Source organism: Coccidioides posadasii, chromosome 3 (genome assembly GCF_018416015.2).
Source record: "Coccidioides posadasii str. Silveira chromosome 3, complete sequence".
Lineage (NCBI taxonomy): Eukaryota > Fungi > Ascomycota > Eurotiomycetes > Onygenales > Onygenaceae > Coccidioides > Coccidioides posadasii.
This window is the reverse complement of record NC_089409.1, coordinates 1,637,524-1,663,802: the sequence shown is the minus strand read 5'-3', so window position 1 is coordinate 1,663,802 and position 26,279 is coordinate 1,637,524. Positions and strand designations below refer to the sequence as shown.

The following is a 26,279-nucleotide window of genomic DNA, read 5'->3' as shown; positions in this document are numbered from 1 at the left end:
ATGCGGTCAAGTTTCTGGCTCCCACAGACATCGAAAGTAACGGTAACGTCCTCTCGTATCTAGATCTCTACCTTGATAATGTCTTCGTCAACCATGAAAACACATCAAATCACTCGGATTGCTGATTGGCAAGGTGTTATCGTTGCTCTGCTGTTTTTCCATACGGATGTCCCCACAGTGTTTCGATATGATGGTTATGTTCGAAAAAGATGGGTGGTCGCTTGTCGCCCTGAAAATTCCAAGATCTCGATGATAAAGAGAACGAAAGAGTCAACAAGGCAACAAAGGCTAAATTATGCACAAATACTACCAGGCTCAGATATGCAAACAGGCTCCTTCATTGGTCAGTGCTTGCACAGCGAGATATACCAATGACACGCAAACCAGCCTAGCTGTTGATCGGAACATGGGAGAGCAAAGGCCTCTTATCCCTTCGTCAGGTAACGATCGCCATTGCGGAGCGCTGGAGTAAAATCTGTGTTGACACTAATATATAGCGCCCCGTGAGCCTCTCGGAACAGGAACTCGAATTGCATCGTAAAGAGGAAGAGAATATGGACAGCGTGGGTCAAATGCTCAAAGTCTTTCGAGATGAGGGAATGTTATCCGCTGATGGCATGTTCCACCTCCGAGATTACGATGCTGCGGTGGAAAATGTTGAGAAATTCAGAAGGGCTTTTATCGGTTTGACAAAGCATGACGAGGAGAGACACCGTGTTTCGAGGCTCTGGCCATATCAGGCTGACGGCTAGTCACGGAGTAGCAAAACAAGAAAAGCACGGAAGAGTCAACGGCATATCTGCTTGGGGCACTATCAGGCACTCCCTATGCCTGTGGCTCGGACCAACGGCATTCTCGTCCGGACTGGCGTCCCGGTGTCCTGTGTGTTGATGCATCCATCCTCGTCGATCCACGTGTGGGGCGCGATTTCGCGTGGAGCACAAGTTTTAAGCATAACCAAGAAATTCTTACGCTAACCTAGAATGGAATGGTCATTTCTTGGCATTCGACCGCTGCTTTCGCCTGCAGAACTTTGCACCCTGTTCGTGATCCACGGTAGCATTATTGTTGTTGATAGCGGCTTTCTGCACCTTTCGCGTAAAGCTACCCCGTTCCGCGGCGGATTTCAAGTCAGCTACGAAAAATTTTTCTCGTGCTGTACATATCTCGAAACCAGAATGAGTAGCAAGGGTATCACAGGTGACTTGAAGGACAGAGCGCATGTCCCAATGGACGAGATATCTCGTCGGAAACCGCCCAATTAACCCATTATCGTATCTTCAGAATATGCTATTGATTCTTGCTCTTGACCGGGCTCCTGGCTCCGTGTATTCCGCTGGTACATCTCCAACGGCTTTCCGAACCAGCCCTTTCAGCGAACTTTGCGATTCGAGTCCCGTTCTGCTATTGAAAGCGTGTCAACAACCATTTCGCCAATGGCGGTCGGCATCTCGAGCCTTACGGTGCGCTATGAGGTATACGGGATACTATGGCTGGGATGACGCGAATATCCTCTGGGCTGCCTAATTCTATGACCTCGCATTCCCACCGATAGCCCGCGATCAACATAGCGTGCTCGTAATTCTTCTTGTTATGTTTCATTTGATTTGTTTCTTCTTAGCCTTGTTAGTTATATGGTATAATATAACTCTGCCTTTTTTTTTTTTTTAACTTGTATTCTGTTCTTTTTTTTAATTTATCTTTTTTATCTTTTTTTCTCGGCGGATTCGGCGCATCCCTGAATCAGATAAAGTCCGTTTTGAGCATCTGCCATGCTGAATAGTTTCTTCCCCTGGAATTGGCTATGGCAGTTTTCGTGTGGCGCAAGTCAGATGCGCATTGTGAACAGAAAGCTGAAACGTCTGAAGAAGGAGACATTGGAATTTGTCACGTCAATGACGTCGTGGAGAGGAAGAAAGAATCACGAGCGACCACTGACACGGCCAGCGATGCGTCTTTGTCGGTAATCACCACTTTCAAAGGCCCGGCGGAGCTATTCCCGGATGATTGCCAAAATACATCTGAGGAGAACAAGATGACTAAGGGCAAGATTGCTGTTATAATGACAGCTCTTTGCGTGAGTACCTTTCCATTGCAGCCATCGTCTACTACATAGAGGCTAACAAGCATTCAGCTTGCCACTTTCTTAGCTGCCCTTGATATGGTGAGATTGACTCGAAGGCTCTATGAATTACAGCTGGTGGACGAGCCATTGATAAAAGGATCTGTCAGACGATTATTACCACTATCCTACCCACAATATCTAGGGCATTTCGCACGTCTGAGGCGAATTATACGTGGGTTGGCTCGGCATACTTGCTTGCTGCTGCCTGTACGTTGAAACGGAGCCGAGCACATCAACCAATTGTACTTTGCTGACAGCCTATTTAGCGGCAACGCCGATCTGGGGAAAGGTCAGCGATATTTTCGGACGAAAGCCAGTTCTATTGGCGGCGAACGTGGTTTTCCTAATTGGTTCACTTCTCTGCGCCATCAGCATTAACATCAGAATGCTGATAGGTGGGCGATGCGTCCAGGGCGTTGGAGGTGGCGGCCTTCTTGCGTTGGTTAACATCAGTATCGGCGATTTATTCAGCATGCGGTACGACTTCCTGGTACTATCTCCGATATTCATGTCCTGACATGTCGAATAGGTCCCGCGGCGTATATTTTGGTATAATTGGGATGGTATGGGCCGTTGCAGGAGCCGTTGGACCGGTGGTAGGTGGAATTATGACACAATTTGTCACTTGGCGGTGGTGTTTCTATATTAATCGTACGGTAAACTCGAATCGATAATAACACCGGCCACCACTAACTGAAAATAGTTCCTGTCGATGGCATCGCCTTTGTTATTATATTTTTCTTTTTTGAGGTTCACACTCCAAAGACACCGTTGTTTGCTGGGCTTAGAGCTATAGACTGGTTAGGCTCATTGACCATTGTCGGAGGCACCGTCATGTTTCTCCTTGGACTTGAATATGGAGGAGTTTGGCTCCCATGGGCCTCCGTTCCCGTCGTATGCTTGATAGCTTTCGGCATTGGCACCCTTGGCCTCTTCTTGCTCATCCAATGGAAGCTCGCATATTATCCGATCATACCTTTATGGCTATTTTCTTCTCGCTCTACGGTTGCAGCATACGGGATGATTTTCGCCCAAGGATTTGTCTATACTGGCGGGTCTTATTTCCTTCCCCTCTATTTTCAGGTCGTTCTTGGAGCGACTCCTCTACAGTCCGGCATCTATCTCTTTCCCTTTGTCATTTCTGTCGCCTTGGTCGCTGCCATCAGCGGATACCTAATCAGGAAAACTGGCCTCTTTCTTCCACCCATATGGGCTGGTATGGCAACACTAGTACTCGGGGTTGGTCTCTACATCGATCTACCAGCGCACACGTCCTGGGCTCGTATTATTACGTATCAGCTTGTTGCTGGGATTGGCGTTGGCCCAAACTTCCAAGCACCACTGATCGCACTGCAAAGTCATCTGAGACCTTTCGACAGCGCCACCGCAACTGCGACTGCCGGCTTTGTTCGAAATATGGCAAATAGTGTTTCCGTCGTATTGGGAGGAGTGATTTTCCAGAATCAAACGAGAGCTAATATCAGAAGCTTGGGCTCCATTTTATCTCCTGAGACTGCGGACATGCTACAGGGTCGTTCTGTTAGCGCTTCGACGGATTTTGTGAAAACTCTTCCAAACAAGGAGAAAATACCAGCATTGAATGCATATAATCAGAGCCTGAGAGTGATGTGGATATTTTACACTTCGATGGCAGCGATCGGATTGTGTGTAAGTCTGCTCATCCGTCGGCATAACTTGGATATAGAGCATGAGATTACCGAGACTGGATTGGAGATACAAGAGAGGGAAAGGCAAGAAAGATTACGAAGAGAAAAGATGAAGCCAAAGCGAAAGCGAACTACAGATAAAGAAGGACTGGAAAATTGATGTGGGCTGGTCACCGCGTAGTCAAAGCGCACAAGAGTCGGAGTCAGGCGTTGACATTCGGAGATTTTTGCATACACGACTCGTTCACAAACCATCTGCATACAGATGCGATTTTGTATATAGAACAAAGCTATCGATCATTGCAAATGGTTTAATCATTGGCTCATCCTGGGCATGGGAGCAATGTACTGTACTATAACTGCTCCTTATAATGGCTAGCAGCTTTTGCGCGAAGGCTCATAGATGCATTCTGTAGGCTCGAGGGACAATTGGTATAAAAATTTGGGTGCACTTGCAAAATATTAGAAATACAAGACGTACATTCAAGAGCCTGGCGGCGTCTCACATTGGTTAAGTTATACTCTACGAGCATGTGAAGGGCTTCCAAGGCCCGACTTCCCGATGACCTTCAACCCACATCCACACCAACTATCATCCAGTCCTTTGCACTTATTCCCAGCGAGCCCCTCTATCTCAATATCCTTTTAACGGGTTAAGTCAACTATGGCAATGGCAACCAAAACTGAAGAAGGCTGGCACACTCTCCCGGACGGGGTGAAAGTGTACACCAAAACATGGAAGGTGAGTGACTCAACCCCATAGCTAGGCATTTGGAATCATTACATTCACATGGAATTTGAGATCCCTTTGACCCATGATTCACTACCTGCTTTAACCTCCTATGCTGCAAGGACCAAGGCTGACTAGTGGGGCAATTGTACAGCCTGATGCTCCTCCCAAGGCGGTCATTGTCTTTCTGCACGGCTTCAGTGACCACTGTATGCTCCATTGAACTTGGGCCGGTTAGTTTATGATGCTTAGACATGGCTCTATAGGCAATGCGTACTATGACTTTTTTCCTGGCTTAGCCAAACATGGGATTGAAGTGCGAGCATTTGACCAGCGGTGAGTACGCCTCTATGGCATTCGAATGTATTCAAATGTCTCATAGAGATTGTGAATGAAATGAACCTCTCCTAACATTAGGTTGCAGGGGTTGGGGGCGCTCTGTACCAGATGCAGCATCTCGGGGTCTCACGGGCGATACTACACTCGTCATCGGGGATATCCACTCTGTTTTATCAAGCGTGTATCACTCGTTGCAAGGACAAGGGAATGCCGAAGCTCCAGTGGATTTGAAGGCGCCGCATATTTTCCTGATGGGACATAGTATGGGTGGTGGAGAGGCCCTTTACTACATGCTAAATTCTACTTCCTTTCCTCCGTGGGTCCGGGGAGTCTTAGCATATTCCCCGCTCGTGGGCTTACACCCAAGCAGCCGCCCTTACAAACTTACGGTGGCGTTGGGAAGACTGGTTGCAAGATTGAGGCCCAGCCACCAGCTTTACAAGCCCCTCGATCCATCTCTAATGTGCCGTGATCCACGCGTTTGCGAAGAATGGAAGCAAGATCCTCTCTGCCACGATACGGGCACCCTGGAAGGGATTGCAGGAATGCTGGACCGAGCCGCCTGGTTGGATCAGCTCCAACATCTGCCGAAAGATATACTGCAAAAAGCGCATTCAAAGTCTCCACCACTTTGGGTTGGTCACGGAACTGCCGACCAAATAAACGAGTTTGAAGCCACTAAACATTTCGCGGAGGCTGTCGCTGTCCCCGATAAGACTTTCAAGGTATATGAAGGTGCTTACCACAAACTACATGCTGAACCCGAGGGAATAAAGGAAGCGCTCGTCAAAGATGTAGCCGAGTGGGTCCTGGCGCGTAGCGATAATGTTGCCCAAGCAGATTCAAGGTCAGATGAAGAACGCCCTGGTTCGAGGGCAAAATTGTGAGAGCAGCCTCCCCGCGCACCTTCAGCCGACGAGATAGCGGGATTCGGCTAGCTGGTATCTAATTTTTTTCCTTCTACTGCTCGTTGATTCTTCTCCATAATCCTACAAAACCTCCTCCAACAATGCGTTCTCCAACTTTCGGCCTGCAAACTAGGACTGGGTCACCCGCCTGTGGTTCTCCAGCCAGCGCGCTAGTGTAAACATCTTGAGTTTTACTTTCAGATACTTCTCCAGACGACTCCTCTCCATTTTCGCCTCCTGTTGGTTGTTCCGCTTCTTTGGTCTTGACTGGGCGGGACCGTCGTACTGCCATCCTAATATCCCATAGCCTTCCGCTGCTGATACCAGTACCGAGCTCCACGGCCTTTTCCAAAACCAATGGTAGTCGTTTATCATTGATTATCTTCACACAGTCGCCTATTTGTGTCACATTCGGCATGAACACGGCCAAAACACCGTCCACTTTGAGGATTGGTGAAACATGGGGTATGCGTAGGTGTGCCGACGGCATATCAAGGATGGCATATGAAAGGAATGGTTCCAACGTTCCTGAAAATAGCGATCTGTTGCGACGTCGAGTCTGTTCTTCGATCCAGTTTTCTACACTGGCAACGTAGAAATCGATGTTCCCGGCATACATTCCGCGTCTAAAGCCACGAATAATCTTTTCAGCATGGGCCGAATGCTTCGCAGAGATTTCTACCGTGTGTATGATAGCTCGGCGTCCAGAGCGCCAAGAGTCCCATGCTTCTTGGTTCAAGGAGCTTTCGTCTGATATTTGTTGTCCTTCCCTTTTTGAACTTTTTGTTTCTTCCCCACTGGAGTTTTCCGGGATAATTTTCAGCTGAGAATGGGCGGGAATTGGGGGCGGACAGGTATTGGCACCATTTATTGCACGGGAAAGATGGAGCGTCAGTGATCCATGACCAGTTCCCGCTTCCAAAATTTCTACCGGTTGGTCTGGTTCGCGTTGGTCCGAAGGCACGGATGTATGAATGTCTAAAAGAGACACGATAAGATTGGCATCTGCAGGATAAACCTACTGATCGCAAATTAGTTTAATGCGCTCTGCTTTTCTCATTCCAAAACTTCTGGCAACGCAACAGTGTCACATACTGGAGTCACTAGTCGTGGGCTCAGGGTGGCATATTCATCGAGCGTAGGGAAGGTAATTCGATAAGAAGGTCCTGGGTGAATCAGAAAATAAACGGTGAGCCAAGCGATACGCCATGCACTTGGGACAATCCTAGATACCTTTTTGTGCCTTCACAAGATCTCGAGGTCTTCTACCAATGATATCATTGTGCTGGATAACCCCGCGACTGACCCCCGTCTGCTTGTTCCGCCCAAGGGCCTTAGTCAATAATGGATTCCTCCCATTGATTATCACTACATCGCCTTCTTGGAACTTCGAGAAATTCGTATCTATCGACCCTCCATATGAGCTTGGTATTTTTGACCGTGTTAGAAAACGGCGCAGATTAGAGAGGAATTTAGACATTCAATGACGTGGGATATACGATCGCGAATTCCTGGAATTAAACAATAGACCGGAGCGACGGGAATATAGGAGGGTACAGAGAGTGCAACAACAGCGACTGAGGTCCGCAGCCAACCAATGCTTTGCTCAACGAAGCTCTCCTTTGGGTGAGAAACCTCTCCGTTGCTTCAAAGAAGGTTCTTTCGTTCAGCGTATCGGCGGATAGTATTTCCGCTGAGTCTGGCCAGCTCGCTCAACTTTAATCCGCAGCTCAGAATGAACAACTGCCAACTGTACCTGTGTTCGCAAGTAGCGTTTACCGTGAGGCCGTCACGGGTTCGCTATAATTATTCAGAGCGGGCTTTTTGTTGTTAAGTTTCCCTTTTTGACTGTACTTTTTATGCTTCCGTCCATTTCCCCACCTCATGAAGACTGCTTGCACAATGTGCAGAGCTGCGGCGTTGAGTCTCCCATTCTTCCGTAACACAAGCAAGAGATAGCCTTGGGGTTGCTGCTTTGGTTGTACTCCCAAGACGGAATTGTGTGGCCAGGATGAACCGCAGAATCGTATGTGTTATTCGTCGCCTTTTATCTTCTAAAAAAAAAAATTAACACCTATCCGGTCCAGTTACGAACGATTTCAAATCTCGGAGCGCTTGTCGTGGTAGTCTTACTTTTCATTCTCATCCTCGATAGCCATGTCTCCGTTATACCTTCCCGCTTACAACAGTATTTACCTATCCATCACCAAGGCCTCGTTATCACGGATATCACGATAGCTACCTGCTCCACGCTTAATCTATTTTCAACCTGCAGATTGGACCCGAATATTTGGTATCGCGTGGAAAAGGATCTTTACTTGAATACCGGATGGACGTCGAAAGCGTATCTACATGTCCAGAGGAAGAAGGAGGAGGAGCTGCTGCCGGGTGATAAGATCGTTGTGGATTTGAAAATGGGTCGACTTGATCCCGGGCCTGGAGTTGATAACAAATGGGAACCCAGGCCGGGGGGAATCTGGCTTCTGAAATCGTCGCACCACACCAGCAATTCGAAGCTGATTACGGCAGTCGATGTGCTCTTTGGCGCTGACGCCGTGGACCCACGCCCGAACTGGGAAATAAAGGATACCCCCCTGCTCTTGGATACGCATACCGAGCCGCGTTTAACTGTCAGAAGAGGGGCAAGTGCAAACATCGAGATGCCCGTCCCGAGGATACGGAAAGATGGTAAATTTAAAATCATGCAAGTCTCGGATTTACACCTGGCCACAGGGTTTGGCGTTTGTCGGGACCCTGTCCCCGAGCTTCGTGATGGAGAGAAATGCGAAGCTGATCCCCGAACCCTTGAATTTGTGGGTAAGCTGCTTGATGAGGAGAAGCCAGACTTGGTGGTGTTGAGTGGCGATCAGATCAATGGTGACACTGCTCCCGACGCTCAGACTGCAACCTACAAGTTTGCCGACCTCTTCATAAAACGCAAGATTCCCTATGCAGCCATCTTTGGGAATCATGATGATGAAGGGAACCTTGATAGAACCGCTCTTATGACCCTCATGCAGAATCTTCCTTATTCTCTCTCCAAACCCGGTCCTGTCGATGTGGACGGCGTTGGCAACTATGTCGTCGAGATTCTCGGCCACAGTTCATCCCATTCTGCGCTGAGTCTTTACATGCTTGACACCCATAAATATTCCCCTGATGAACGGCAATATCCCGGTTACGATTGGTTAAAGCCAAGTCAGATAAGCTGGTTCAAGAATACTGCGCAAAGTCTCAAAAAGGACCACCAGGCATACACCCACATTCATATGAATTTGGCATTTATTCATATTCCGCTTCCTGAGTACAGAAACGTCAAAGGCTCTTATCATGGAAATTGGCTTGAGGCTCCGACGGCGCCGAGGTTTAATTCTGGCTTCAAAGACGCCTTGATAGAGGAGAATGTTGTTCTTATATCATGTGGACAGTGAGTTGATTTCAATTATCCCATGCTGATTCTTTTTCTGCCCTGGATTACTGACTTCCTTGTTCTAGTGACCATGCAAACGACTATTGCATGCTTGAAAAGAATGCAAAGGACCTGCCAGCGTTGTGGATGTGCTACGCCGGCGGTTCTGGTTTCGGTGGATATGGCGGATACGGCGGATATATCCGTCGAGTTCGACTTTTTGACATTGACATGAATAGAGCTCGAATTGTATCTTATAAACGCCTCGAATCTGGAAATACTGAGGAACGAGTGGATGAGATGATGCTTGTCGATGGTGGGAAAGTGGTCCCTCCTCAAGCTATTTGAATACAACTTCTACTGTGTAATGTATGTACGGCTAGAGGCGAGGCGTTGGTTTATTGGTGTAAGTAGCCGTCTCGGATAATGTCCGCTGTCTTATACCCTCGTTGGTTGTATGGCTCCTAATTCATTATTGGTCAGTTTTGCCAGTGTACGGAGTATGTATACGGAGTTTGATTCGCTTTCCTTTTATATATGAGCCGGTGCTCTATCACCAACATAACCCTTATTTTGATTCATCAATAGTGTACTATACACGATGTTGTTCATTTAATGACTATGATTTCCATTTAGTACCATTTCTAATTTTGAAGAGCCTCCCTAAGATATTGAAGTCTTAATATCCCATCTACGCGATACGTTCCCTTCTTGTATTTTCAGACCAGTACATCCCATAAAACCCCTATTACCGTTCTATCACCACCACTTCTCATAGAACACTCTTCTGTCTCCCACGATCTCTTTTAGAACCTCGACGAACTCATCCGTCATCCGTGGCGGCCCGCATACGTTGCATATAGTTTTCGCCCGCTCAACTCTATTGCTACCGATAAGATCCTGCAAATCAGCCGCTATGATGCGGCGATTATAAACTGATATGTCACCACGCAACTCGGCCTCTAATTCGCCGGCACTGGTGCCTCTGTGGGAAGAGAGGTTTGTGAGATACAATCTCACATCAAGGGGTTGGAAACAAACGCCTGTTTTCTGCTCCTGTTGTTGCTTTTGCTCTACATGAACTATCTCTCTGAGACGTGGAAGGAAGAGGATCTGGTTGAGCAGATTCTGAGCCTTTGATGTGCCTGAGTTTGACGAAACCGTTGATGCTGAAGGGATTCTGGTAGCATAGAGAAGGTGAACCTCTGTGGACGGGTGTAGGCCCGAGCGGGTATTATGGATGTGCGAGATCATGGACATGAGAGGGCTTGAGTGATTTGTTAGATCTAATCACCTTGATGCCAATGGTCAAAACCAAATGTGGAGCAGAAAGATCTTGCGCCTCAGAAGGAATAGGGCGTAGCGATAGCATAACTCTTACATGTGCAAGGAAGATTTACATAGGAAAAAATAAGAGAAACATACTTGATACCCACTCCGCCTGCCACAAAGATAATTTTGCGAATCTCCGCGAGCGGAATCCCGCTCTCCGCCGTGGGAGGCGGCCAGATGAATGACCCGCCCACCCTTACTTGCACCTCAGCGCCAAGAACCTCGTTTTCAGGCCGCCACAGCCATGCCGCTGCGGGGTTGGACGGGAAGGCTTGCACAGCGAGCTCGATATACGGCTCGCTCGAGGATTCGGGGCTTGCCTCCCGCGGAGTAGATGTTATCGTGAAGCCTCCAGCATCACGAAGCGTAGGGATATGCATGTCTAACCATTGGCCGGGAAGGAAAGTAAACAATTTCGATGGGATTGAAGGGATAGAACCATGCTAAAGTACTCGAATTAGTTGCGTGTACAGGTCTTGACAGAGGTGCAAGCACCACGTCAAGAGTTGAGAATTCTATTTGTAGGCTTGGACATGTCGGGTGCTCTCACATTGTTTGAATTATCGATATTTTGCGGTGGAACGGTGAATCTGAGAAGTCGAATGGTTGGATTAACGAGCTCGATATGTGACAGCCGCACCGGGTATAACGCGTTTTGGCGGGGCTCCGCTGATGTACGGATTTTGTGAGGAACACCGGACTTGTTCGGTGGACCTGTGGATGTATGGGTAGACATCATAGGGATGGATTGCCTGCTGCGCCTGATGTGCATGCAACCTAGTGCCTTCGTGAGTGATTGGGGGAAATGGTAACAGCTCACGAGCCAGTGGTAGCGGCCTGACAGCATTAGGGATAATAGGAACTTTTATGATGATGGACGGGACTTCACATAGAGATAAACATAGAGAAGACCACACAACAGATCTTGTGTCTACACAGTCAGAGTACCAAAGGGAGTTTGACTAATCGCTCTATACGAAGTAACTGGGGTGAGACTTATCTCGGCCGCATCGTCAAAATCAATTTGAGGCGTGAATACCCACAAGGGAGTGTATTTCTTGAGGCTGGTAGTAACACCCAGGCTTAGGATGCAGGGTACCTATGTAGAATCTACGCCTATTTATGTAGGATGGCCGAGCAACGGCGAAAGCAATCATTTCGCAACGAATTGGCGACCCCTGGAACATCCGGCTACATATAGTAGGCGACATGCCAGAGGGTATCGAATGTTTTACCAACGCAAAAAGGAGGAATAGCACCCACATTACCCTGCCTCTTCGCACTAGGTTTAACAGCAAGCGGTGTGAGTAGCTAAGCAGTTTGAAAATGATCATGGATACACGGGCCTTCAGACCATGGCATTGCCCTACGAGTAGGTGGTGAATACATGGTGCAAACAGGAGAAGACGGTGGGGGTCGTATGTTTTGCGCAGTTATCCGGCCGGATTGATGACTGTATCGTCTTGGGCGGCATCTCCATCAACAGTTTTCGCTAGGCCCCTTTCCTCTTCCTCTTCCTGTGGTTCATCCCCAGAGTCATACACATCTCCTAAAAGCTCGATAAACGCGTCCGGGTTCTCGGGCAAATTGTCAAGCGAGAAACTCCTAATCAGAGTAGGAACCGGATCATTTGCTCCCCCGACATCCTCGAATCGCTTGCTGCCGGAATTTGCCTTTAAAGAGCCGCCTCCAAACACCTCAAAAACGGCTGTATCAAGATCAATGCAATAAGCCCACTCGCAGAACAGGGAGTCATTGGCGAATTCCAAATCCAGAGAAACCGGGACGGGCTTGTCGGCACTGGCCTGGGCAGCAATTTCCAAGATACCAGCACCAGCAAGGCGGGAAAGAGAAGGGTAGAGGCTGTCCATTCCCGACCCCCCCGTCATCATCATCATGTTCATGGGTGAGGTGGTAACTCCGGCATTTTGTCTGGCTCTGAGGCCCTCATCAACTTTTCGATGGATTTCATTGAGTTCTTGGTCACTGATGGCTTTGACATGTTCGAGTCCAGCTTTGAGCCGCTCGATGTTCCCCTTGACAGATATGAACCGTAGGATATCAGCTCCCTGACCTTCGGGATAGCCATCGAACTGGGTATACTGGGCGATGACGAAGCGGCCCTTGTACCAGACGCAGATCAGGCTTCGGGTACCCATCGGAACGCGAAGAGGCAGAAATAAGCACAAGTGGGGCGTCCAGCAACAGAAATGATAGATAACTAGGACAAGCAAGACAAGCTGGTGAACCGAGGTTGGAGCTTTGTTGTTGAGCTTGGAGTTTAACGGCGTTTTGTGGGGTTTGGCGTCGCGTCGTGTCGCGTCTCGCAGGTTGAGCGAAGCTAACCGAAATCTACACGTAATCCTAGAAAGGTTAGATTCGCGCAGACACCATAAACGGATGCAAACCAGGCAAACACGTCAAACACCTTTCGGCAATGAGTGCTAATCGTACAAACAATACCTCCACCCAACACCCGGGAGCATCCTGCTCTCCTCCGTGCGGCGTAGGGTCCCCTGCGATCATCCTATAAATGGTGGCATGACCTCCTCAACTTACTTTGTTCCCGTTGCTGAAGAGCGAGTGGCGTCTCCTAGCCGGTTTCATGATCTGTTGCTTTGTACAGAGTAGAGACTTTGGTCGCCCAATCTGCAGGGAGAAACCCGGAAAACCTCTGTGGAACAGCGTACTCCGCACGGAGTAGCTCTGCGGAACTCAGGATAGCAGGACATATTCCAATCAAGGATACATACAGAGTGGATGGAGGTGATATACAGGTGGAGACAAGTTAACAGAAGACAGCAGCTAACAATAGGTCCAAAATTGCAGCATCAAGATCACAAAAAGCCTTTTTATTTCTCCTTTCCAAACTGTGTTAGGGAGGCAACCAATTTCCAAAGGAAAAGCAATTTGACTTCACATCATAAACAAAGTCCTTTCAAAGGATATTTGAAGAAAAAGGATTGAGCATCTTAGCTATATCTTTTAAGGCCGTGACCAATCAACTGCTAGGCTTCCAATCATTGTCTGCTTCTCCATAAAGTTCATGAATCCGTCGGTTACTGTTGTGGTGGTGGCACTCCCTATCGGGATCCAGAGGAATGGGATTTTGTCCTTATAATAACCAAGTTCCTTAGTGCATCCTTTGCCTTTGGTGCCAAACTGTTCAAAAGCAACTTTACACCATTTGTCATAGGCCTCATCTGCTCCCTCCTTATCTCGGAGGAGTGCCTCGCCCTGTGGTGAAATAGCAAGTGCCAATGTGAGCACAACTTTCTTATTCCGGTAAAACCAAGAAGCCTCTTTGGTGACGGCATCAGATAAGGTCTCGCTGAGTGTGGTTGCACCTTTATCGAGCACATCCTTTTTCATCTTATCACACCACTTCCCGGCTTCAGAGCGGAACGGTCCAGCTTCCTTGAAATTTTTTGGAATCTCTTCCTCGCCACACTCGGCTTTGAACGTAAGGGATTTTCCAAGGATATCGATTCTGAGACTGCGGGAGATTAGGCCACGGTCGACACTTCGTTTCCCATGCTCCATACCCTCGCATTCAAAAATAGAACTCGCATTTGTGACTTTCTCATTCGGAAAATTGGGATGTTTCTTCTTCATGCACTTCATGAAGTTGGACTCGACCCAATGTGTTTGCGGGTTTTTGTCGTCGCGAAGAGGGACCGAGGCTCTATCAGCATGTCGCTTCGGTCGCTCTTCACCCACGCATGCTTTGATAACTGCATTATCCGTGGCATCTTCGTCCGGAAAGCCGGGGGACTTATGCTTCATGCATTTGATGAATTCTTTCCCATCTGGAATCTCAGTGCCGTCGTGGAGTGTTAATTCAGCGTGTGGAGCCGGAACGGCCTGAACCAAGCAGACAAGAAGGGCGATTATGACTGCGGTGCGCACGAATGCAGCATTGAGGTAAATCATTTCTCTTAAGATTATGGAAGCGAGAGGAGGAGAGTGGGGGTGGGTTTGGGGTTATAAGAAAGGATAAGGTAAAATTAGAAAAGGGAGAGTCTAGGAGGAATCGATTGATATATTTCTGGGGCTTTTGGATCTCTGAAAGCACTTGCAGCTTGTGGCCTCGAAGGGGGTTTTTATGTATTCTGTTCTGCTTCATATGCTCTGACTGAGCACATTTGCCGCTTGATTGCGGTGCCGCTCCATAAGAAGAAAACTAACTGCTCATCAAGCCTGAACAGCGATGCCCTTCCTACAATCGTACTGAATTTAGTTGGGAATTTGACAATGACCTAACAAAGCAGATCAGGTTGCATAGAAACCCAACGGGCATGTGCTGCTCCACATAGAATGACCAACCCCTGCTCAAGCCCACATGGCGTTGATGATATCTTTGGCTATTTATATCAAAATGGACTTCACATGATCCCGGACTATAGGGAGATTGTCGGAGTGCATTGGCATTGGTTTCTGATGGAGGAGGGTGGTGTAGTTGACACCAACCAGCGGAGAGCCTTGAAGATTAGGGGTACGAGCCACCAACTATTTTATGCATTAGTTAGCCATTGAAAATCTCTGCTATATTTTAAACAAGGGTAGATGCAAAACAGCTGTAGTATGGGAAAATGTGATAACCGGTGTTTAATAATCTGGCTGCATGATCCGCGGTTGGAGTCCCTTTATTTTTGGTGGAGATATGAGTAGAAAGCATTAAGCAGAATCAGGTAATAGGTCTTGAAGACCAAGCTGAAAGGAAGATGACGGCCACGTTTCAATTATCACATCTGTCAGTTAACACCCCAAAGCATTCTTGAAAGTCCACTTGGGCCTTTTGCTATTTATCTCATTCTGGGACAGTAGACCACATCTTTCCTTTCTCATGCAAGCAGGCAGTCTTCGTACATTGAAACTGGATATCTTAGAGACGGCCTAAGATGGTCAGTTAAGCATCTTCAGCTTTTGCATAAAGAGTCATGATATTGCAAATTAAGACACAGTTACTATAAGTGGAGGGAGTACCAGATCAAAATGGCTGCTTCAGATATGGTCTGTTGCTGAAACTTGGCTCTCAGAGTCAAAGACGAATGTATGTAATTTTATGTGTGTGATTCCATAGGAGGCTGTGGGAAGTCAATGACTATGATGATGTTTGGTGGTGGAGTAGTTAACTACGCAGATGATCCATCCCGAACCTTGTTAACTAACCAGTGCAGAGTCGAGTACTCTGTAGCTTGACGCTATGTACTGTACTCCGTACATGTATGGGCTGTAGAGGACGTCATACGGACTGGAGTCACAAGGCAGCTTTTTCAGAGGCCATCCCCGAAGTTACAGCCCTTTGAGAGAGAGGATTCCGAACTGTGGGTAAATAGCCAAGTCGAAAGTTTACTCGCTATATTTTTATACCAAAATCCAAGCTTTTCAACCGGTTTAAAACCCCATCTTAACAAACTTATACAGTAACACATTACGAGTATGGGGTATTCATCGGTCAATGTTTCCGGGGCCGTTGACGCAAAGGCAAGCTTTGGGCTTGACTACCAAATAACTTGTGATCATGCTACATGCAATTCGACAAAGAGGGAAAAATATTCGCGTGTGAACTTGTTACAGGAAGGTTAGTAAAGCAGCCTGCCTCCTGGGCTACTTTGTGCCTCATACGGACGTAGCATTTTGGGATATTTCAAATCATCTCTTGATTATTCGAGGTACACACACTTTTACAAAGCACTGAAATTGAACTGGAGATTGGGCCTCTGGGTGGTGCTGGAAGAGTTCTGCATTCTTCATCAATGATTCAAAGAAACTTTTCCATCCGCCTCAATTTCTGGTGATGATGAACACATGGAAGGTTCGGCAAATGGCATGATGACCACAACCTTTTGACTGCGGATCGACTGGTTAACTAGTGGGTTATTGGATGGGTCGTGCTATGTAAGATGGTTGCCGCCGGGCTTCGCCCTTGAACAGCGAGTGAGATGCTTTCGCTGCAGTCGCTTGGTTTAGTGTGTGATGAACATGCAGCGACAGCCCCTGTTTCCTGCTGTTTATTGGTTGGCGGGAATCTGTGCATCACCTCAACCCTTGCTCGCAGAACCGCTCCCCAGTCCCACAAGCCCAGCGAGTGCGGCGATGATGCTTGAACCAACCAAGAGAAGCAGCCATCCCGGCCGTGAGGAGACCTCCTCCGACCTGCGCGCTTACGGATATCTGTTAAGCCATGACATTTCGTTGCCCCCATCGAGCAGGAGGAGTCTGAAGTTAACTTTTGATTTGCTATCGTATCGCATGTCCCTTTAACGGCTGGCAACCCGCCCAGGAATCTCATTTCCTAGCCAGCTGGCCTGGCGTGAAGACTTCCACCAACGCTGACAGTTCGCAACCGAATCTGGTTCGTCTAGGCTCTCGTCAGCGTAGCTGTCGATTCCTCAGCGAACTCGCCCTTTCGCCCATCATGGGGAAGATAATGTGGTATTTGCCGCGAAAATATATTTCTCCGCTCGCATTCAAGATCCTGATCGCTGTTGAGCTGCCGTTCACCGTGGCAGTCCTGGCTCTGTTCGGAATCGCGTCTCCAAATCTATATCGGACAAAACTCTGGCAAGATGGCGCTGATAACGGCTTCAATAGTTCCCCCGATGAATTGGTTTACAGATATGCGAACTATGAGCCGTATACAGTTCCTCGGCCCTGGACCCAGTTGTATGAGCGCTTTTCTTCAGCTCCTTCTTTCCCCTCTTCCTATGAATACTCTCACGAACGATCCTAACCTCTCTTCCATAGTATTACCAGTTTCAATCTTGTGATATCGGTATTAAGCATGTTTTTCCTGCTAGTCAAAACACCAATGTTTGTTCTACACGTCTTCTATCCACCACTATCCGTTCTCGTCCATACTATTTTGATAGTGCTCTACTGTGTATCCGCAGCATGGCAGGGTGGGAAAGACACGAGCGACCCAGAGCATCTCCAGTCCGGTCCTCCGTGGTATATCACCAAGAACTGCAACGTCGCATCACATCGGAATAACATCGGATATTGCAAACAGGCAAAGTCTGGATTTGCTTGCACTATTATCTTGATGTGAACTCTCCCCTAACCGCCACTTACAAGGCCTTTTTTTTTTTTTCTTTTTTTCTTCTTGCGCTAGTTTGTTTTCCGGTCTAATACATTCGCAGCGTTATTTTCCTTGCTCAATTCGTCCTTGCGGTAATATCGTGCCTTCCAACGGAAGAAACCCGAGCAAGACAGCGCGAAAAACGGGAGAAGCTAGAAACCCTCGAGGAACTCAAGTCCCTCAAGTCGCCGTGCTATCCAAACTTTTACCAAGGCGAAAATGGCCTACAGCCAATCACTCCACGCACAATGGCTTTCAATCAGCTGGGAGGTGCAAATGACCTTCCGTTGCGCGGTGATACCACGAGTTCATCAGTGACAACGTTGGAAGCTGCTAAGCCGGCACAGCCGATGATGTACTTTCCACCGCCGCCGAAGAAGGCTGCGGGCAAGGGGAAGGTTTCTTACGCTTAGCCGGAGGCCAGTACTTTGGCTGGGGCGACCCCGGTTCTTTCGTCAACTCCTTGCAATACCTGAAATCTGCAAGATTTATTAACAACTCGACGGTTGGATTTTCTTTTTATGTTGTTTCGGATATTATACAGCGCTGTTGTGCGCTATGATTTTGATGCCTGGTTTCTTGCTATTTTGATAATTGGATTGGGCTTGATATCCCCTTCGAGGTGCACATGGGCGAATTTCCGGTAAAGAGAACGAAGATGTAACCATGTAGACGGACAAAGTACCAGAGAAAATTTAAACCAAAGCTCTTATATACATTTTAATCTACTCCGTATAAGTCAACAAGACTGCCGTCCTGTTATACACATTTCAAGGAGAAACTAGAGCATCATTATGTGGAATTGCTCAAATCTGATGACTTTCACTGTTCTACAGTGATTATTTAGCGTTGGAAAAAGTGCATGGCAAAAAGACATAAATGTATGGCGGGTATATATTACTTCATTCAAACCGTAATAGATACAAAATGCCCCAAAAACTTGCAAGAAACACAGTTCAAAGAAAAAAGGGCGGGAAACAGCCATCTAGTTAATTGGCTCCACGCTTTGCAGAGGCACGTAGCCCTCTTCTTCGGTTCGTATTTTCTTTCGGCTCATCATACTCGCAGTCGTTCGCGCAATCCACCCCATACTCTGTGTTAATATTCCAGTCTCACGGGATGCAAACGGACTCTTCCGCCACCAGTCACCAACTCCATGACGGCCGCGTCCCGTCGCGCCGATCTTGCCCAATTCAACCTCCCTCTCCAGCCTGTCTACATCCAGCCATTGTGGTCGTCTCCATAGCTTTAGAAGCAAGCTACTCACAACAACACTCACGCTGGAAGCTGCCATTGCAGCACCAGCAGCCATAGGATGTAAAGATATTCCTCCAAATGGGAGGAATATTCCCATTGCGAAAGGAAGCCCAATGGCATTGTACATACAGGCCCAGATGAGATTGAGCTTTATCCGTGTGAAGATTGATTTGGCAAGACATAGACTCGCGGGCACGGAGAGCAGATCATCGGGTCTCATAATAACAACATCGGCGGCTTCCATGGCGACGTCTGTGCCGGAGGAGAGTGCAATACCGATGGAAGCCGTTGCTAAGGCGGGAGAATCGTTGATTCCGTCGCCAACCATGGCGACGGAAATTCCTGACACGGTTTGGAGCTCCGCAATGATTGCCTGTTTTTCGGGTGGGGTGACTGAGGCGTGGATCGAATCTGTGGGAATGCCGACGGCATTGGCCACGGCCACAGCGGTAGAGTAAGTGTCTCCAGTGACCAGCGATGTTGTAAGCCCCATTCGATGAAGCGCTGCAACCGTCGCCTTCGCCGTAGGTTTTAGAGAATCCTGAAGCGAAATTGTTCCTGCGTATTGATTGTCGATGGCGACATGTACTCGAGTTGTCCCATTCAATACATCGTACTGGGAAGTATGCACCCCGGACTTAGCGGGCGTGGGGTCCTGGCTGTCTGGATCGGCTGAAGCGGGTACTCGGATATCCTTTGACCGAAGGAACACTGCATTTCCAACAATGACGCGATATTTGGTTCGTTCTACGCTAGACGCCGACTCGACGATGGCTGATACTCCCTTCCCAACAGTGGCCTGAAAATCAACCACTGAACCGTCCAGAGGATCATCGTTCGAGATTCCGTTTTCAGATTTGGCGGCAGACACGATGGTTTTGCCAATAGGATGTTCACTGGTCATCTCTGTAAGTCCGACAAGCAACCACCACAGACGCCGACGCCACTCATTGGATGCCCAAAGCGGTTCAATTTTCACATCAGCAACGGTTGTTTTGCCTGTTGTCAATGTACCGGTTTTGTCAAACACGACGTGTTGTATTTTCGTTGCTGCTTCTAGTGCTGCACCACCTTTGACGAGGATGCCGTGTTCGGCTCCGACACCCGTTCCAACCATGACAGCAGTAGGTGTGCTAAGTCCGAGAGCGCACGGACATGCGAACACTATCACAGATATACACAGTTTAAGGCACACCATTACAGTTCCACCACTACTTTCCCGAAGGAATATCTCGGGTGGCTTGGGCAGAATGTGACTGAGAATCATCCATCCAAAAAAGGTAACCAACCCAAGAGTTAAGATAGTGGGAACGAAATATCCAGCGACGATATCGGCCATACGCTGAATTGGGGCTCGGCTTGTCTGTGCATTTTGCACGAGATTGACGATTTGGCTTAGCTGTGTATCTTTACCAGCCCTGACAACGCGGAAATCAACCCATCCAGTGCCGTTGACGGTACCTGCTATAACTTGACTTCCTCGTATCTTGCGGATCGGGTTGGCCTCGCCGGTAACCATGCTCTCATCGACATAGCTCTCGCCGCGAATAACAATGCCGTCTGCCGCAATCTTGTCGCCCGGACGAAGACAAACAACATCACCAACTTGGATCAGCTCGGTGGGAATGGATTTCATATTCGTATTTTTCACAGAGACCGAGATTGTATTTTTCTCTTCAGCCGCATCACCCACAGTATGGGATAGCTCAGCCGCTTTCTCGGCAGCGATGGGATCGTCATAAATAGTAGCCATGGATGGGGTGAGAGACATTAACCGGGATAATGCGCGAGAAGTCTGCCCTTTGGCTCGGTTTTCCAGCCAACGACCCAATGTGATAAAGGTGATAAGCATCGTACTGGTCTCAAACACGACGTTTGGCCGGGAGTGCGGCATACAAATCATAGAGACCAACATGGCCAAGATGCTGAAGGAGAACGCTAGACTCGTGCTCAGCATCACCAGGACATCCATAGTAGGAGAGCGATGCTTCAAAGCTTTGAATGACGATCGGTAAAAACGCATGCCCACGCCGAATTGGACGGGTATAGTCAAGAGTAGACAGACAATGTCGCCCAAAAATAACCCATGGATGATTTCGAATCTTCCAAAATCAAGAGCTGGAAGATACATTGGTATTAACATGCTGATTAGCATTACCGGGACCGCAAATGAGAATGATAACCAAAAAGCTTTGCGCCATTCCTGAATTTCTTTCGTTTTTGCGAGTGATTCCAGCTGAGCGTCGTTGTCTTCCGATTCAGCGAGCAAGGCGTTATAGCCACCGCTCTCGATTATTTCCACCAAAGCTCTGATGCCGATTCTAGACGGCTGGTAGGAGATTGTCGCGCGAGAATTCGATAGCTTCACATCCGCAGCTAGTACTCCCGTTGTGTTACGAAGCCGAGTTTCCAGAGATGTAGCCGAGACCGCATCGGTCAGACCATAAATGCTGAAATTGAGAGAGGCGGAAGTACGATTCAAAAATGACGAGTTCACCTCCGATGACAGAACCCGTGCATCGAAACCGGCGTCTTCGATAAGCTCGACAACTTTTGACGCGGGAAGAACCGACGGTTCGTGGAGCACAACCCCGCGCTCGGCCAAAAGGCTGATGTTGAAACTAAGTAAGCCTGGCTGGTCTTTCAAAGCGTTTTCGACGGCCGATGTACATGCTCCGCATGTCATCCCTTCGATCGCGATTGTAGTATTTATCTGTGCCGATTGATCCTTTGAGGAGGGCTCGTTACTTGTCATGCTAATACCAATGGTAGCACTAGGGCTTTCCAGGTTCGCAACAGTGGCCTCAAATCCACGGTCCTCAATAATTTCTGCGATCTGTTGGGGTGTGATTTGGGCGGCATCATGCCTGACCACAGCCCGTTCCGAATATAGCGAAACAGTGACTTCAAAAATACCACTAACACCTGTTAATCCAGATTCAATAGCGGATGTGCACGAGCTACATGTCATCCCCTTAACGGTGAGAGTCGTCGTCGAAGCTGTGACTCCAGAAATAGAATTATTCGAGGGCATATCTAGGTTATCGTCAACGGATTTCGAGTACTCCGTTGTCAAAACCTCTGCATCGAAACCGCGATCTTCGATTATCTCTTTCACTCTCTCTGGAGGCAAGACTGCTGAATCGTGTTCTACCACCGCTCTCCCTATCACAAGACTGACAGAAACTTTCTTTGCGCCGTCAACATCTTTAAACGCAGACTCGAGAGCGGACGTGCAGGCGCTGCACGTCATACCGTCAACTTTCAGTGTTGTGACAGCCATCGCAACGTTCGACGGGGGTTTCGAGAGCGGTGGACTAGTCGGATGAACCGGAAGGAGGGTAGAGCGAGAGTGTGATCCCATTGTTGTTATTCGGCAAAAGCAAACTCATAACATCAATAGCGCCTGGATATATATGCGCTCAAGGATGAATAAGAGAGGTGCCCCCAGTTCGTACTGGTTTTCTCAAAACTAATGCCGGTTCTCTGAGTTGGTATTCTCGGTTTGAGGCCCTAGGAAGGGACGGGGATGACAGTCTTCGGAGAAATTATAGGGTTGATAAGATCTCGCACATCGCAACGAGCGAAAAAAGAAGGCCAGCTCCTGAAGAAGTAAAGAATGGGAGGGGTTATTAGAGAAAGTGTTATAGTATACGGAAGCGGCCGAGAAATGGTGGAGGGATCGTGTGGTCAATGTGACGTTAACTCTTTCAACTCTTCCCTCTGCAGGGTTAAGTAGCCAACGCTCAGCTGAAACCCCGGGAGGCAATGCTGATTCGGCGGCGCAACCTGCAACCGGATAAAACTCTGTCAAAACAGCTGTTTCAACACCAGCGTGCCGTTTTGCGGTTCGTGGAAGAGGCGGAAAGCTGACAAAAATAACAGCGAGGCCGTCCGATTCGTCCGGCGCATCGCCGCAGGTACTCCGATGCGGAGGGAAAAGACGTTAGTGTGGGTGCGGGATAGCGTGCCGATCCGCTTATGTAACTAACTAACTAAGGCGTGATGCAAAGTCAGCAAACACCAACAGATCATCGTCATCGTCGCGGAGCGAATGGTGCTTACAGGAAGACAGCGGCACGTTCAGGGCTCCGGTCGGGTAGAGGCCTAGTGGGTGCCGTTCCGTTGCCTCTTTGGCGATAGCCTTGGATCTTTTCTATTGCTAACAAGCTCGACAGTTGATTGCTCCCTCTCGTACCCCGTATTCACCCAAACATCACTATCAAGTCTATCACCACCAGCTGGGGCGGGGAGTATCTCGGCCACCCCAGTTTGCAAACATGGAGCAAATACACAACAGGGCTCTTGAAGCTATCCAGCCATTCATTCATATTGCGACCTCCAACCAATCACCTTCGCCCCTCTTTTTGGCAACCCTCATCACCAATGCCACATCCGCCCCGAGCACCTTCTTCTTCGCAGAGCTCTTGGATACTCCCGCTATACAATCACTTAGGTCTCCTGAAACGCCCGAAAAATATCGATCCTCCCTGACGCTGCTAGAGATATTTGCATGGGGAACATGGCAGGAATACAAATGTGAGTTCTTTCGCCTGAAAGACCTCCCGCAGTTGGCTTAAACACGAGCTGATCATTACCTACAGCAACTCCCAACCTACCCACTCTAAACACGGCACAAATTCAGAAACTTCGTCTTCTTTCGCTCCTCACCCTCGCAGAGACACACAATCCCCTCACTTACTCAATAGTCATGGAATCCCTCTCCCTTTCCACGCCTGCCGAACTTGAAACCCTTGTTAGAGAAGCCATCTATTTATCCCTGATATCCGCCCGTCTCTCCCCAACCACCTCCCCACCGATCATCAAAGTCAACTCCATCGCCCCTCTTCGCGACGTTCGCCCTCAAACCGTAAACACAATGATATCAATCCTCACCGAATGGCAGGGCCGTTGTCAAGATGTCATTGGCGGAATTGAAGCTGAGATCGCCAAGATACGCGCCGATGCGGAAAGAAGGCATCTACAGGCCCAAATCCATGCCCACCGTGTTGAGCGCAGTCTCAGTGGCTGGGAGGGCGACGACGACGGGAGTGCTGGGGGCAATGACGTCGGAGGTGCTGGCTCAAAACGCTCTTTTCGTCCGTCGAAAGACGGATCCGGTAAAGGTGGACGCAAGTTTGGATTTGGCGGCGGGAACAAACGCTTTAATGCAGCAAGCGATTTTGGGCAGCGGAACGGTCCTCCTGGTAGGGTGGGTTCGGAGATGGATGTTGATGAGGGCATCGATGGCGATGATTCAGGGCCTTTAATGAGGAATGCGAAGAGAGCGTCGGGGGTCCAAGGTAGACCATAGGATAACTAATGAGCTGCATTGGCTATACGCTGTGATGAGAAGGCCTTTCTAACGCTTAATCAAACACAGTTATTAGATCGAAACAAATGAGGTTCAATACAAAAACATGAGCGTTCATGCAACATTATTGCTATTGTACTGTACTTAGTGTAGCCACGTTGGCGTCTACAAGGCTTGCTGAACACGCCCAGAACTGTCCCTCAAAGTAATAAACATGTTTAAGAGAGCCAAAGGGCAAGCACTCTTAAAGGGGGGTATCTTGGGTGTGTAAAATTGGAATGAAAGGGGATTAAGGCCATAGAAATATCGTAAAGCAGGAATCACGAGACAAAACAAAACCTCAAGCGATATAAGAACACCATACACCAATGCTAGCAGCACCCGAATCCTGGTTATCTCCATTTTGCAGCTGTCAAAGAAAATCAATAGGAATATCGAGGGGATATGCTGAAAGGGAATTTATCAGGCATCATGGGAAGCCCACTGGCTAAAGCCTTGTCCCAGGGACAAAAATGAACAGAACGCACAGTGCGACGGCAATGAAGGTGGCGAATGCAAGAGACACAAAGGCTCTTTTGAGGAGCAATGAGCGAACGTATGGTTCACGAACTGAGGTCCAATTCATAAATGTATATTCGCTGAAGCCGATAAATGCAAGGATGGGATCCATCCTGTATTGATAGGATGCCAGGAAATAGGCCCCCACGATGAAAGGTAGAATTACCTGGGACATGCACAATTAGCAACATGTATTTCCGAAGAAAGGTAGTTGAGGAGGGTTGTTTATACCCAGCATCGTACGTGTCGTGGCTGATCCGTCAGCACAACATAAAATGCACCCCAAAACCCTCCCCCCAAGCTTGTCAAGGCGAGGACAAGCCGGGCTAGGATGCTTGGTGGCACAAGATTTCCTAGCGCTTTCGCCTGTAAGAACCCAGGGAAAGCATCTCTTTCCATTGCCTGGAAGACATAGTCTTTTGCAGTATCAAAAACCTCTGGGTCATCTCTCCCCTCCTGTTCAATCATGTGCACAATATCCCCAACGATGGTATCTGGAAGAACAACCTCCCGTTCCGATCCCGGGAGGAGGTATGTATACAGAATTCTCACAGCGCTTGCCCGAATATCAGATCGTGCGACCGTGTGTCCCGGTGAGCCGTTCGAATTATTGTGATGTTGTTGTGGGAACATATCACTCACGCGTCGCGGTCGATCAACAGAAGAAAATCGACGCCCTGACCGGCCAGAGTCCATGCTGCTTCGAGCAGAGTACATAGATGGTCGTCCTTCGGACCTCAGGAACGCCGACAATCTCTGATCGTTATCATGGCCAAGACCGTCAAATGGGTAACCAGGTCCCGAAGGTCCACCACCGTTGGGTGCGAGACCCGGCGACTCAGAGTCCAATTTTTCAGGTTCAGGAGTCTCAAGGAGCACGGAGCGACGCAGTTCGCGGACATAGTGGCGACATAGGGACATATGTTGAGATACATCAAGCCTAACGCAGGGTCAGTCGGCCAATTCCATCAACATTTTGGGCGAAAATGAGAAACTCACCAAAAATCTAGATAATCCACGGAACATTGTTGATCTCTCATGTAAATGTAAAACGAGAAGAGGTCAACAGGGGCCAACGTTCTTCGACTAAGGACTTCAAGGAGCGTAGGGAGTCGGTTGCGATGTTCTTCTTCCTGGATTGACGACGAGGACGCCATTTTATCGTGGGGAAACGACGCTGGGTAATTCTGAAGACGATTATATCTTAAAGAACGTGTATGCTCCAATTTAGGATGCAGCAAAAGTAAAAGACCGGGTCAAGAAGTCGGATTCAGCCCCCAATCTCTCGGTGACGGGTTAGGTACTCTTCCGACCGCTCATGTCAACCGCGATATAATGAAGGAAAAAGAGCAGATTAGTCACAATACTAATCGAAAGAAGTACTCTTGCTAATATTCAAAAAGAGACGACCCGAAAGAATGGTCAAACTGTTGCGAGACGGCAGTGAAACGGGGGCTTCGAAAGGGATGGAGATTCGGAGAGGTCGTTGCTGGGCGCTGGGCCGCAATTCGTCGACTTGTTTAATCACTGTACACATTCGCGACATTGTTATTCCG

The 26,279-nt window shown here is 48.3% G+C and overlaps 12 protein-coding genes across 12 annotated transcripts; 6 read left to right on the top strand and 6 right to left on the bottom strand.

The window, feature by feature from the left end:
- Positions 1 to 127: 127 nt before the first annotated feature.
- On the top strand, positions 128 to 961 carry D8B26_005495 (uncharacterized protein). The gene has a single exon (XM_066124895.1). It carries the CDS (start codon positions 555 to 557, stop codon positions 750 to 752), a length of 198 nt encoding a protein of 65 aa, XP_065980976.1. The 5' UTR covers positions 128 to 554; the 3' UTR covers positions 753 to 961.
- An 843-nt stretch (positions 962 to 1,804) lies between these two features.
- D8B26_005494 (uncharacterized protein) lies at positions 1,805 to 3,952 on the top strand (the record flags this gene model as incomplete). The annotated part of the gene is made up of 6 exons (XM_066124894.1): positions 1,805 to 2,077; positions 2,135 to 2,164; positions 2,233 to 2,332; positions 2,392 to 2,602; positions 2,655 to 2,776; positions 2,829 to 3,952. The coding sequence occupies 6 exons, from the start codon at positions 1,805 to 1,807 to the stop codon at positions 3,950 to 3,952; spliced, it is 1,860 nt and encodes a 619-aa protein (XP_065980975.1).
- Positions 3,953 to 4,357: 405 nt separating this feature from the next.
- On the top strand, positions 4,358 to 6,816 carry D8B26_005493 (uncharacterized protein). The gene is made up of 4 exons (XM_003066382.2): positions 4,358 to 4,534; positions 4,677 to 4,731; positions 4,789 to 4,858; positions 4,947 to 6,816. The coding sequence occupies exons 1-4, from the start codon at positions 4,457 to 4,459 to the stop codon at positions 5,746 to 5,748; spliced, it is 1,005 nt and encodes a 334-aa protein (XP_003066428.2). The 5' UTR covers positions 4,358 to 4,456; the 3' UTR covers positions 5,749 to 6,816.
- D8B26_005492 (uncharacterized protein) lies at positions 5,822 to 7,249 on the bottom strand (the record flags this gene model as incomplete). Its single annotated transcript, XM_066124893.1, has 3 exons — positions 5,822 to 6,787; positions 6,865 to 6,935; positions 7,003 to 7,249. 3 exons carry the CDS (start codon positions 7,247 to 7,249, stop codon positions 5,822 to 5,824), a joined length of 1,284 nt encoding a protein of 427 aa, XP_065980974.1.
- Positions 7,250 to 7,538: 289 nt separating this feature from the next.
- D8B26_005491 (uncharacterized protein) lies at positions 7,539 to 9,748 on the top strand. Its single transcript, XM_066124892.1, has 4 exons — positions 7,539 to 7,795; positions 7,857 to 9,196; positions 9,265 to 9,584; positions 9,662 to 9,748. Exons 1-3 carry the CDS (start codon positions 7,781 to 7,783, stop codon positions 9,524 to 9,526), a joined length of 1,617 nt encoding a protein of 538 aa, XP_065980973.1. The 5' UTR covers positions 7,539 to 7,780; the 3' UTR covers positions 9,527 to 9,584; positions 9,662 to 9,748.
- Positions 9,749 to 9,807: 59 nt separating this feature from the next.
- D8B26_005490 (uncharacterized protein) lies at positions 9,808 to 11,377 on the bottom strand. Its single transcript, XM_003066385.2, has 3 exons — positions 11,061 to 11,377; positions 10,604 to 10,953; positions 9,808 to 10,445 (listed from the first exon to the last, which is right to left on the bottom strand). The coding sequence occupies exons 1-3, from the start codon at positions 11,355 to 11,357 to the stop codon at positions 9,938 to 9,940; spliced, it is 1,155 nt and encodes a 384-aa protein (XP_003066431.2). The 5' UTR covers positions 11,358 to 11,377; the 3' UTR covers positions 9,808 to 9,937.
- Positions 11,378 to 11,605: 228 nt separating this feature from the next.
- On the bottom strand, positions 11,606 to 12,756 carry D8B26_005489 (uncharacterized protein). The gene has a single exon (XM_003066386.2). It carries the CDS (start codon positions 12,667 to 12,669, stop codon positions 11,944 to 11,946), a length of 726 nt encoding a protein of 241 aa, XP_003066432.1. The 5' UTR covers positions 12,670 to 12,756; the 3' UTR covers positions 11,606 to 11,943.
- Positions 12,757 to 13,495: 739 nt separating this feature from the next.
- On the bottom strand, positions 13,496 to 14,443 carry D8B26_005488 (uncharacterized protein; the record flags this gene model as incomplete). The annotated part of the gene is made up of 1 exon (XM_003066387.2): positions 13,496 to 14,443. The coding sequence occupies one exon, from the start codon at positions 14,441 to 14,443 to the stop codon at positions 13,496 to 13,498; it is 948 nt and encodes a 315-aa protein (XP_003066433.1).
- Positions 14,444 to 16,245: 1,802 nt separating this feature from the next.
- Positions 16,246 to 18,307, top strand: D8B26_005487 (uncharacterized protein). The gene is made up of 3 exons (XM_003066388.2): positions 16,246 to 17,179; positions 17,261 to 17,560; positions 17,656 to 18,307. Exons 1-3 carry the CDS (start codon positions 16,932 to 16,934, stop codon positions 18,005 to 18,007), a joined length of 900 nt encoding a protein of 299 aa, XP_003066434.2. The 5' UTR covers positions 16,246 to 16,931; the 3' UTR covers positions 18,008 to 18,307.
- Positions 18,308 to 18,556: 249 nt separating this feature from the next.
- Positions 18,557 to 22,215, bottom strand: D8B26_005486 (uncharacterized protein; the record flags this gene model as incomplete). The annotated part of the gene is made up of 1 exon (XM_003066389.2): positions 18,557 to 22,215. One exon carries the CDS (start codon positions 22,213 to 22,215, stop codon positions 18,580 to 18,582), a length of 3,636 nt encoding a protein of 1,211 aa, XP_003066435.2. The 3' UTR covers positions 18,557 to 18,579.
- A 404-nt stretch (positions 22,216 to 22,619) lies between these two features.
- D8B26_005485 (uncharacterized protein) lies at positions 22,620 to 24,273 on the top strand (the record flags this gene model as incomplete). Its single annotated transcript, XM_066124891.1, has 4 exons — positions 22,620 to 22,699; positions 22,865 to 22,961; positions 23,030 to 23,390; positions 23,456 to 24,273. The coding sequence occupies 4 exons, from the start codon at positions 22,620 to 22,622 to the stop codon at positions 24,163 to 24,165; spliced, it is 1,248 nt and encodes a 415-aa protein (XP_065980972.1). The 3' UTR covers positions 24,166 to 24,273.
- A 108-nt stretch (positions 24,274 to 24,381) lies between these two features.
- Positions 24,382 to 26,144, bottom strand: RAX1 (Bud site selection protein, Revert to axial protein 1). The gene is made up of 3 exons (XM_003066391.2): positions 25,723 to 26,144; positions 24,955 to 25,663; positions 24,382 to 24,889 (listed from the first exon to the last, which is right to left on the bottom strand). Exons 1-3 carry the CDS (start codon positions 25,878 to 25,880, stop codon positions 24,653 to 24,655), a joined length of 1,104 nt encoding a protein of 367 aa, XP_003066437.1. The 5' UTR covers positions 25,881 to 26,144; the 3' UTR covers positions 24,382 to 24,652.
- Positions 26,145 to 26,279: the final 135 nt, after the last annotated feature.